The 12,333-nt window shown below is 31.5% G+C and overlaps 1 protein-coding gene across 1 annotated transcript in view; it reads left to right on the top strand.

Moving 5' to 3' along the window:
- Window positions 1-11,940, top strand: part of LOC127730072 (sonic hedgehog protein-like) — a 31,549-nt gene extending 19,609 nt beyond the window's left edge. Inside the window, exons 3-4 of the mRNA XM_052238118.1 lie at window positions 1,881-2,142; window positions 9,002-11,940. Coding sequence (XP_052094078.1) covers window positions 1,881-2,142; window positions 9,002-9,651 — 912 coding nt within the window. The 3' untranslated portion in view covers window positions 9,652-11,940. The remainder of the gene's footprint in view (window positions 1-1,880; window positions 2,143-9,001) is intronic.
- The last annotated feature ends 393 nt before the right edge of the window (window positions 11,941-12,333 follow it).

The following is a 12,333-nucleotide window of genomic DNA, read 5'->3' as shown; positions in this document are numbered from 1 at the left end:
TAAATTCGAAAACTTTGAAAAAATTGACCTTCTCTATCATGATATAGCTTTTATGAAAAGTTACATTGAATTTGAGTGTACTGTCTATTTTTATCATGTTAAGGTTATTCATTTGATAATTAAATATGTAACATTACATAATTTAAGCTTGATACAATAGCAGTCCTGATGTGATAACACATTTTGAAATATAGGGCTGTAAACCACACTTAAGACTATAAGAGTCGGTGGTCTATTATTATGAATTAACGGAGATATGTGGTATACGTCCATAAGATAATAAATAACCTAAGGACCCAAAAATCAAGACATCTGGGGATCAACATACAGTCTTCAACAATAGACAGTTACCCCGAGGCTAAGAATAGTTATAAAACAATAACAAATAAATGGAGAATGTGTCCATGGGACACAGATGATTTCCCCGCTTTCGTATAACGTTATAAAGGAGCACGAGAACGGTAAGAGTGTCGACACCCAAATTCGAACTTGATCTGTACTTTGTGGTAATAAGCATTGTGTATAAGTTTCATAACATTTGATTGAAGCAAACTAAAGTTAGAGAAACGAAACCAATTTTGGGTTCGTACGTACGGACGGACAAGGGTAACAGTGGGGGCATAAAAATAGCAAAGCTAGATCTGCTATCAACACCAAAATGAAGGAATACAGTAAGATATGAGAAAGAACAACCACTGACGACATTACTGACCAGGGACAGATACATGTCCATGTGGCGGTATTTTTTTTTTTTTTCGAGATATCAACCCTCCCCCTTTTAAATCTCAATCAGTGGAATAACATAAAGTTCTTCTTAAACATACATCAGTAAAGGAAAAATAAGGTATGATGTATAGCAAAAACACAAGTATGGGGAAAACTATAAAAAAAAAAAAATACCGTATCATAGAATGTTGGCCATTTAAGAAAGCAAGCTCAAACCATTTAAGTTGCTGATAAGAAATTATGTTGTCCTACACTCTGATATCGGTGGCTGCACTGAAAAGAATTTCATATAACAATGAACAATAAATTGAAGTCGATTAGTGTTACATTTTTACTCTTGTAAGTTAATGCTTTTAGTTTGTTTAGCTTGAAACGCGCTTCAATGAAAATAATTGAATATGAGGTAAATGAGTGAATAAGTGTATTAATAAGAAATAAACCCATCATATAGTAGGCAAGTATTGAATTTTTGATTAAATTCATTTGTGGAGTTATTTTGTGATACCGCAAAGATACAAGACAACTAAATTCACAACAAATGTTTGTAACCTTAATTCCAATGTAATTAGCAAAACATGTTCTAGTAATGATTGACTGTGAATAAACATGTTTTGGCACTGCATAATGTCATGTTTTGTTAATGGCGTCTTTACACTAAATCCGTTAGATGTTGGATGTGTACTGAATGATATTTTAGTCTTAGATACATGATTTTTTTATTAGTTGTTATTGGCTTTGAACTTGCTCCCATAGTAACTGCGAGGACTCTCAGATCTGTACTTTGTGACTTTTGCTGAGTTATTACTAAACATCAGTGTTCCCCTGGGGTGTTCCCTTTACGTTATAAAAGGACACTTCAAAATTTTCAGTTTGAATAAAGTGACATGTCTGCTCTTTATCCAAATATAACTTAGTTGTGACGTTATTAGTCGTGTTGCATAGTAAATATTACATGTATTCTGAAACCTATCAGTTAATAGATTAATATAGTGCCAATTTTAACAAGTTTGGATTATGTGTCAATAAATTGTAGTCAAATTTTATGTACATAAGTTAATGTCATCAGATAAAAGTTGTAAAGAATACATTTTTTTATTAATTGCACTAGTTTGATATGTTTAGTTTTTATAAATTCATTTACTCCATCCTTTCAGAGAACCAAAGACAAACTACAAGCGCTTGCTGTCTCAGTGATGAATACATGGCCTGGTGTTAAATTGAGAGTTACAGAAGCGTGGGATGAAGATAACCATCATTGCAAAGATTCTCTCCATTATGAAGGTAGAGCTGTAGATATAACAACCAGCGACAGAGACCGGTCAAAATATGGAATGTTGGCACGTTTAGCTGTAGAAGCGGGTTTTGATTGGGTGTTTTATGAATCACGTGGTCATATCCATTGTTCTGTCAAATCAGGTAGGTTTGAAGCATTCATATTGCTTGCATGATCAGAAATACTAAATGCGAGAAATGATATGTAAAACAGATGAAATAAAGAAAGCTGAAGTTAGTATCTAGCTGCCTTGTCTAGACAGATATTTATTTTCAACTACTAAATTTTTGTTGTTTGGATAATACTTCATTGTCTTATCAACGTCTTTTTTCTTGCAATAAAAAAGTTCCAATTGAAATTTTTACTTTAAGCGCATTCATAAAAAAAGAACAAGCTGCATTTCCGTTTTTCCACAGAAAATAGAGACTTAGTAGGTAAAGCATTCTTGCTGACAAAATTTGTTTCGTGTTTACATCTTATACTATTACAATTAGTATAACACGTCAAGTGTCAATATCCACTCATAAAGATACAGTTTGGTCGAAGTAGCTGATTTTTTAAGTAGTAACATACTCCTACTGTCCACGTAATACATTGTGCAAAAGCGTCCTTTAATGATATTTCTGAGATAAAAGGCGTTCATGAAACTAAAAAAATACCATAGGATGGCTAATAGGAAATCAAGCTATCATTCTATAAAGTTTAGAAGTAATCGTTTTTATCAATATATCTATGTTTTATATTGCAAGCATTTACTTAAGAATTCATTCGTTCCCTATCCAACTTGCCAACTTGCCAATTTTTATTTTTTATTTTTTAACATTGGCAGTCTCAACTTTTCATTTTCGTCTCGATTTCCCACTTTGCAGAAACTACTTATTGGATTCGCCCTGAATATGTATGACATTTTTGCCATAGGATGTTAGGCTAAAACAGACAACAAACAACAAACTTTTTCTTCCTTTTTCTTGATATTTGTGACTAATAAAAAAAAACAGGCTGGACAATCTTCTGACAAGCAAAGAAACAGTCGCGACTTCCAATGAAATATTGTTTTCTCTCAGTTAAATTCAGTATTCTCAATGATAATAGAAATTTGACATGAAAATTATACTGAGTGCCATTTGTCGATCTCCCATCTTTTAGTAAAACCCATGCTGAAGAGGGACGTCTGTTTGACTTTGCGGGATGTATAGATACGCAGGCAGCAACGTCCGGTTTGACTGAAGACGTGAAACCCGATGCTCGTGTAGGGAGACTGTATACCCTTCTCACGTTAAGGGCATACGATACAGTTACAGGGGTTGTAATGACGTTGCTAACGTAATATGTTATTTTTCGCGACGTCAAACGGCGACATATCGGGAAAAGATGCATTTTTCGAGTGATTTTAATCATTAGCTTGGAAACGAGTACATGGACCCCTCTTTTTTAAAGGAACATTTGACTTGATACTGTATGAAGATTATTTGTTCCAATTTTTATGACAAAATCACCGATGAATTTGTATTTAATTAGATAAATATGCAGCAAAAAATGCTGTTTTTTACCAAAATCATGAAATTTTAATAAAAATGAATTATTTTCAAAGAATTGTTTCCAAATTAAGAGCATACTTTTGTAAAGCAGATCTTCCACATCATTTTACAAAAATCCGCATGTGTATATCTTTTGAAACAAAATAGTTAAGTATGTCTGTCCAAAGGATAGAAATGTCCAAGAAACCGAAATTTTAAGTAAATGTCTAAAATTTCGACCCCATTTAACTCTAGATTTAGCAGATGAAGGTAAATTTTTTTTTACATATTTGAATTAACTAAGTGAAAAATAGCTTGTATGCAAATTTTCGTAAAAAAAATCACCGTGGGATCAAAACTGTATCGTATGCCCTTAAAGAGACAAACAAAAAATACAAAGATAGAACTCAACATAATTTGTTGATTTGATGACTGTGAATATTGATTGTTGGTTGCTTAACGTCCAGTGGCAAAAAGTTCATGCGTGTTCAGGTCGATGACTGTGAATGAATAAATGTCCATGTGTCCATGTACGCTGTAAGTGGTGACAACAAACGTTCAACGACAAGCTTGACATGTCGTCATTATAATAAATAATGATTGACCCATTTTATAAAGATGGAAAATGTGCTTCCTTTATGAAGATCATGACAAACACTTACTTTCTCTTGTGTAATTATTGTGTAATATCATCAATTCGACACAAAATTTACCGTCTCGTTATCTGATTATGCATTTGCATCCATTTTATTGGATTGATAAAGCTTTTTAAAAAAGAGTAAAATAGAAACGTTTGTTGAAATTATAGCTGATATGAAATATGAATCTATTTTTTCTTCATACCACATCTAACGATGCTGTATTTCGCACGCTTATTGAGCAGGTGCATTGTCATTAAATGGTAATAATTTTCACACTTTTTGTCATTCAGAAACTTATTTTCAGGTAAAATAACCTAATAAGTATTAATTAGAATAATTATTTAGATGTTCAGACGCGATAAAAATTAATCACCTGTTAATAACTGCCAGTTTCCATTTATAGTGCTCAGACAAGGATGGTCTTTGATGTTTTAATAACAGGCTTTGTCATTTGAAGATTGTCTGAGTAAAAAGGTGTTAGTTAGCAGAACTATAAATACCAAATTTATAGGCAATATAAAAAGCATTCGGGTGGCAGTTATAGGAATCAAACAATGTTTCTACGTCTTCGTTGTTCTTTTTAAATTCAAAGTATGAAAGAATATATTATTCGTCTTCTGTCTACGTTTAAAATGTATATAAATGCAGATGAATATGGTCAGTATTTATAAAATTCTCAATTATTCGAGAAAACCATTTCCATAGTCCGCTATTAGAAGTATTTGCATACACGGGGCCTTTTGCTGCTTACAATACATACGGTATGGAGTTTGCTCATTTTTGAAGGCCGTGCTGTGATCAATAGCTGTTTAGCTCTACGATGTCTTGTCTATAGTGGTTAGTTGTCTCATTGGCAATAATACATCTTCTCTTTACTTTTAAAGCTTATTGTAAAATGAATAATTCGCATGAAACACCATGGTAAATAATTCTTTTCCAATCGACTATATTTTAACAAAACTATGATTAACCTCATTGTAGCCAAAATCTGTAAAGCAAAGGCAGCTCGATTTCCGAATACCATATATATATGAATGAAGTTACCGCTTTCTAGATTGAGGTCAGACAATTTTTAATTTGCGACTTGCCTTTAATTTTATGGACCCGAAACACCCACAACATTTAACCAGTTCACATCCTATTGTCCTGATAAAATCGCCAGTGACGTCTCAGGACCGTAAATATTAAATAAAGATAGTATTTTATTTTCTATTAATAACGGAAATTGTATTATAAGGTAAAGCAAGTAAAAGTTTTGAGTAATTTTAGATATAATTCATGTAAAGAACGATATAAGGAAGTGACTATATCTGTAGTTGTCTGTGTTGTATTTGATAGGCTATATATATACTAATATTTGTCTTTCGGTGGTTTCTTGGGAGAGGGCCGTTTTTTGTGTTATCTGTCCTTCTACTTGCAGGTTTTAATTGCTCTCTTAGTGCCTGTTTATCTTTTGATTTCCGAACATGTTATTTTGCATGAATTCATTGCATATCTGGTGCAAATCCTAAAATTAACTAAAATGTGAAATGAAAAGGATATGACGCAAAATCATTACAGGGATTTTTTTTCGCTGTTGAAAACATTTCATTTGCGACTAACATTGAATTCTTCAAAAATATATTGTATCTCCGGTCATATTAAAATTGGAGTAAAACAGCCCTCTTCATAAAATATGTGAATTTCGCTTTTTGGAATAACCTCAGTTAAAATTGGCAACTATATGTTTCAAATTAAGCTACCAAATTAATACGCAGATTATTTCAAAGAATTTATCACCTTTCCAGAAATGCATACACCCTTCCTAGTCAGGAGTATCGATGGAATGATTGTTGCTTACTTAAAGTCAGTATCTATAACACAGTTTCCATGCTAGTTTATCTTGGTTTTTTTTTGTCCGTGATTTAGTTTCTTTATTCGCCCTATTTTCTCTTAAAGTACTTTTAACTTTTTTTTATTTTCATCATGCTGCTTTATCCTTGTAATAATTTCCTTATTTATCTGACATAAACAACTGCATTTTGAAACTAGAATGTAACCCAAAGTCAAAGTAACCGATTATAATAAAAACCGACAAATGCAAGAGGAAGTAATCACAAATATTTATGTAGCAACTGTTGGGCGACTGTCAAATTTCTGCATTATTTTGCCGATTTCAAGAAATAGATAATTCGACACTTATTGCAACAAATCTATGACTTTTATGACAGGCGAAACACGAATATCGAAGAACTTAATGATTCGTGCATAATTTAAATAATTAACAGGAACGTTTAAATTTCTGTTTACGATCTCGTCGAAGGCACTGCGTTGGTAAAATTTCATAGGTTACAAGATGTTGGTTAGTTTTATAGTTTTTTTGTGATAGATTGTTTAACTTACTTTGTATGCTCTTGGTGTTTATTTGAATTGTTACCAAGAAATAGGAAATAAAAATGTAATGTCATTCCTAGACGTATTGGTACTGCAAATTCTTCTCTATAGTCAGTGCATTGACATTGTTTGTGTACTTTCAATTGTGATGTTGATGTTCCAAACATATTTTTAGTCCCGAGAGTATTCCTATATGGAGATAAACGCTAAAACTGTTATCTTACGTTTGATGCATCTGCCTCATTTGAGTTGTTCTTTGTAGTTGATGCAAGTATTGCTCAATTTACTTTATGATTTATCTTATCTTTAACCTATTACAGCTTCTTATTCCCATTAAACTAGAAATTGTTGTTCTATGTTGTTGTTTTCTGCAAGTTCTGAGACTGTTTTTTCCGTATATATTCGATTAGAATTGCACAACGTAGACTTTTTTCGCACCAATCGACCCTTTCTACCAACCAACTTTTTTTGGATTAGTAATGGATTAAATGTAATCGTCCAGAAAAATTACATGCATGTAATAGTCTGTTGATTGACGAGTTTGAAATGGGAAAGTAGTATAGTTGTAGAATAAAATTGTCACAACATATTTTTTGTATAAGTTCGATAAGCGTTAGTTTCCTAGACAAGAGTAAGGAGGCACTACTGGTCGTAATATTCAGATTAATTTCTTCTGTAGTATGCCTTCATACAAACATACTTATAATCACAGTCTACACGATTCATTGCATTGGCTTGGTTGTATTACAGCACAGGTTTTAAAAGGACTTTATCAACCTTTGTTCTTTTTGTTTGAGCCAGATTATTACATAACAATTATATTACTTTCAATTGATTTCTGCTTACGTAGGAAACGATAATGATAAATCTTTTCTGATTACAAGTGTTTAACTTCAGGTATGGCTGTACAAAGTTAACATGAAGTGTGGCGAATCCGTGTAAGGTTAACTTTTGCCTATGTTCTTATTTCAAGTAATATGGAGTCAAATATTTCCAAACTTGATCTATTCGATGTTTATAAGTCCCTTATGCAGCATATTTGTTTTAATTTCTTACCAATCAGTTTTATCACATGGTAGCAATGATGTTGCATTGAAAACGAGAGAAAATACCATATAGGTAATCATAAACCTTGTCGAAGAAGACAAACAATAACATGGTCAAAAGACAAACAATATACACAAAACTCTACACTGAAAACTAAAGAACTCAACCTAAACCCCGGGGATGGTATAAACAATATACACAAAACTCTACACTGAAAACTAAAGAACTCAACCTAAACCCCGGGGATGGTATAAACAATATACACAAAACTCTACACTGAAAAATAAAGATTTAGTAACAAGAACTCAACCTTAACCCCGGGGATGAACTTTGGTGTGTTTTTTCACATAAAATAAGTTTCCATTGAATTCAATGCAAAATCACATTCTTGTCATTTTTGAATTGTCTCAACCGGTCTGCATCAAACATTTAGGGGCCAGCTGAAGCCCGCTTTTTTTTCTCATATTTTCTCGCTGTGTTGAAAACCCATTGGTGGCCTTGGGCTTTTTTGTGATCTTTGGTCGGGTTGTTGTCTCTTTGACACATTCCCCATTTACATTCTCAATTTAATTTCAAATCTCGGATTCAGTATAATAATTGAATGGTAATTATCGCGACATAAAATAATTCATTGATAAATGGAAACGTATCTTTGAAAATATTTTCTGTGCCGTTAACTTATTTTTTATAAGATTTTGATCTACTGAACATTCATTTAGGTTGCAAGAGCGTGAAGCTGATTTTCAACGGTACCATATCGGCTAAATCAACCTTTTCAGACATGGACCATAATAAAACTATATAATTATAATAATGTGCAATAAATTTTGTTTGCTAAATTCTTTACTTTGTCATTTAGTAATATATAAATATTAAAAGAGCATTAGGGTATTCTATTTTAGAAAGAATCAACACAGTTTTACTATAATTAGGATACGGAATTTTTTTTATGCAGAGTCAACATGACAATGCAAACAATCATTTTAAAACACTCCAGACTTGAAGAATTTTGTACATAGTTTTGCCACTTAAAAAATAAATCAAGTACGGACCAAATTTATACAAACTTTGAAATAACAGTGACATAACATAGCGATAAAGTCCAGCGGTTAAAGCACCTACTCTAACGTATGAGTGATACTTTATCTCGCTGGCCAAGTATTACAATGAAAAAGCAATTTTATATATACGATGGAAATGTTTGGTTGCGTAAAAGGCTTAGAATCATCACCTTTACGAACAAATAATAAAGTCGTTGAAAGTTTTGATCTACTTTGGTTGATTAGTAACTTCTAATATAGAAATTAAACCTTAAAAATAGAAATGCTTGATTTTGTGTTAATAAAAAAAAGACATTATTTATCACTTTGGTAGCCATTTCATTTTACATTTGTAGACATCTGGTTTATTTTTTCTATCTACAGAATCGTCCGCTGCAAATAACATTGGAGGATGTTTCAGTGGCGAATCTTCTATACAGTCAGAAACAAGAGGATATATTCAAATGAAAGACCTACATACAGGAGAAAGAGTGTTAAGTCAAAAAGTTGATGGGGTTCCAGTTTTTAGTGAGGTCATCATGTTTCTTGATAAAAACAGTCATAAGCAGGCCACATTTATTCATATTGAAACAGAGGATCATTTTTCACTTGAAATCACAGACAAGCATTTAATATACGTATCAAAAACAAACTATTCAGATGACTTTTCATCGACATATGCCGAAGAGGTTCAAGTGGGCCAATTTGTGTTAGTTTCGAACAGTGCAAACAATTTTAGACCGTCAAAAGTTGTTGCATTAACAAAAAAGACTTCAAGTGGAGTGTACGCCCCACTGACGATAGAGGGTAATATTGTTGTTGACGGTGTACTCACTTCCTGTTACGGTGTCATAAATAATGAAGTTATAGCGCATGCGGCTTTTGCCCCCGTTAGAGCGGTACACTGGATACTGCAATACATATCATATCCATACGCAATAGACAGTGATTCTGAGGGTGTCCACTGGTACGCTGATGCGTTATATAATATTGGAACACAATTTTTTGATAAAAGTGTCCTGTATAGAGTATGAAACAATACATTGTAAACATTTGGAAATATTTTGTGATAATTTATTTTTAAATTATTGTTCATACCAAGAACAAAGTGTTAATTGTACAAAGACAAGTTCATTTTGAATTTATTTATTGCTTCAAGGTGCCTGTCCAATATTTAATGTGCTGTTACAATTGTATGCTTAAAACGGGTAATTTGATGCAACATGCCCGAAATAACAAAGTGTAGTTAGATACATATCTGTGGGCATCAGAATCTCATTCTTTAAAATTGAAAATATTAATGGGTACCATACAAGTGAGAAAATACCTTAAAGAAAATTGTACCGAAGAAATTGAGTTTTTAGGTGTACGAAAATATGTGAAACACGGCCACATTTTTTTTTCTTTTTCAATTGTTATGTTTGTTCTATTAAATATTGATGTTGTATTTCTAGGTTTGTCCATTATTATTCAGCGACAAATATCTCTCTAAAAAACATCACAATGGTATCAACAGAGCATGCTTTTCATAGAATAAAAAATTGGATGCTAGGTTTTTGATTATATACTTAAAATTTACTATTATATTGATTATTTTATTTTCTCGTTGAAAAAAAAACAAAAAATAGTTCTGTCTATGTAGAATAAAAAAAAACAGATCAGATAAAAATGAGATATCTTGAAAAAAGTCAATGGTGCAAATATTAAACGATAATTAAAATTTATTATTGTTCATACATGGTCTTTTCTTTACTGCTAAAAATGGCCCGTTTGTAGTATACAAAATATTGCATTGTTAAGTTTTGTGATATGTTGTATAGTATTTGTATAACATTGTACATATTTGTTCATTCTTATTTTGTTATGGCTTATATGATATAGATGAAAGGGAGAATTGTAAATAACTGAATCTATTAATTCCGTCAGTTATATATGTCTTGCATCAGCTGGCAGTATAGTGCAAAGAAAATATCTACTTTATGAAAATGTGATGACTTTTCATTCCAGTGAATTATCATTTACACTTTTTATCATTTTTTTCCTTAATTATTGTTTTTTTTTCTTCTTATTTTTTATAATAATTTTTTATCAAATTTATCAATTTTCCTTATTCATATGCATTCCACTATAAATATTCCATACAGCTAAAAAAAGTTCGAAGAAAAGTAACTCTTGTCGATATTACTTAATATTCACAATAAGATTTTATTTATCAGCTTAATTTTTCAACGTTTTCTTTGTACGATATCTAAAACTAAGTGGTTATTGCATGACATTTTTTATTTGGAGGGATGAAAATTTGTGAAAACGTGTTTAGAAAAGGTTTTCTCCGGTGTTTCTCTCCATAAGATATCAAATTACTGATTCTATATAAATATGATTACATTTTGACATCATAAATAGTCTGAACGTTGCTTCCGATTAATATAATTGTGTTGCCGTATTGCATTCAACTAGAATATGGGATCAAATTGTTCATCGTATGAGAGGTTAAATTATAGAAAGAAAGTTAAACTAGCTAACGACTTCATTTTCATATTCAAATTTAAAAAAAAATCAAGTTTTGAGAGATACTAACTAATTTTTCCAATGTTTAAGCAATAATTCTGTATATGAATTAAAAATTCGAGAATTTGCTTTAATATGGAAATCATCTGTTCAATGTGCATTATTGTTTTGTCGCCAAATTTTTTTTAATTTTCAAAATTTTGAAAAAATCCTTTTGCAAGATTTACATGATTTGAAGTATTGTTCACGATTACCATCCATTTCAAGCAAAAATATGTCAATGTGACATAATAGTACCTAAATCTTAAAACATGTACACAACAAATACTTCAATACCATGTTGTACACTTATTTTCATCATACATTTACCTTTATATATTATTGTGCAATAGAGATACGATTTTCATTTTTTTTTTCATATCATATGTTTTGTGACTGTATTTAGTTATAATAAGTACACATTAGAATATTACCTCCTTCCAATGAAAATGTTAAATAATTTCATTTATTGAATTTTCCCTTTTCTCGTTTTTACCACTAAATTTGAATAAGCTGTATTTGTATATTTACAAAAAAAATCAATGGTGCGCTTTTAAATAGTATGGTGCAAAATTGCTGTCAAGCCACATCAATTTAACAAACTTTTTTGTGCTTTAGTTTGATCTCTTTTTTAGGTGCTGAATTTGCATTTTCCACTGTCGCGTAACTGGCAAGATAATTAACAAGTACTTTTTATTGATTGAACAATTGCTCTAGATTGCAAAGTTGTAAGTAAAGTAGATTGTCTTTTGTTGAAAATAAAAATTCGAATAGTGTACTTTTCTTTCATTACACATTGTATCTGAAAAAGAGAGGCGAAAGATATCAAACAGATATTCATACTTATAAGTCGAAAACAAACTGGCAAAGCCATGGCAAAAAAAGAATAACGCGAACCCTACCAGGTGCTAATTCGTTAGATCACATTCGAGGAAAGGAGGACTAGATTGTGGTTACGACAACTAGAACATATCCGTTGTCATCTGTGAAACAGATATTCCATAACGGTCAACCAACTCGTGGTGGCGTCAGTAAAAAAGGGATGATTTCAACTTCACTACTTAGAACTCTTAGTTCAAAAGCTTCCTTGTAATCAGCAATTCTATATCAAGAAAATCATGATAGGAAATGTTTGCTCTGGAATATCTTTTCAACTTGGAGATATATAC

Source organism: Mytilus californianus, unplaced genomic scaffold (genome assembly GCF_021869535.1).
Source record: "Mytilus californianus isolate M0D057914Y unplaced genomic scaffold, xbMytCali1.0.p SCAF_2, whole genome shotgun sequence".
Classification (NCBI taxonomy): domain Eukaryota; kingdom Metazoa; phylum Mollusca; class Bivalvia; order Mytilida; family Mytilidae; genus Mytilus; species Mytilus californianus.
This window is presented reverse-complemented; position numbering and strand designations above follow the sequence as displayed.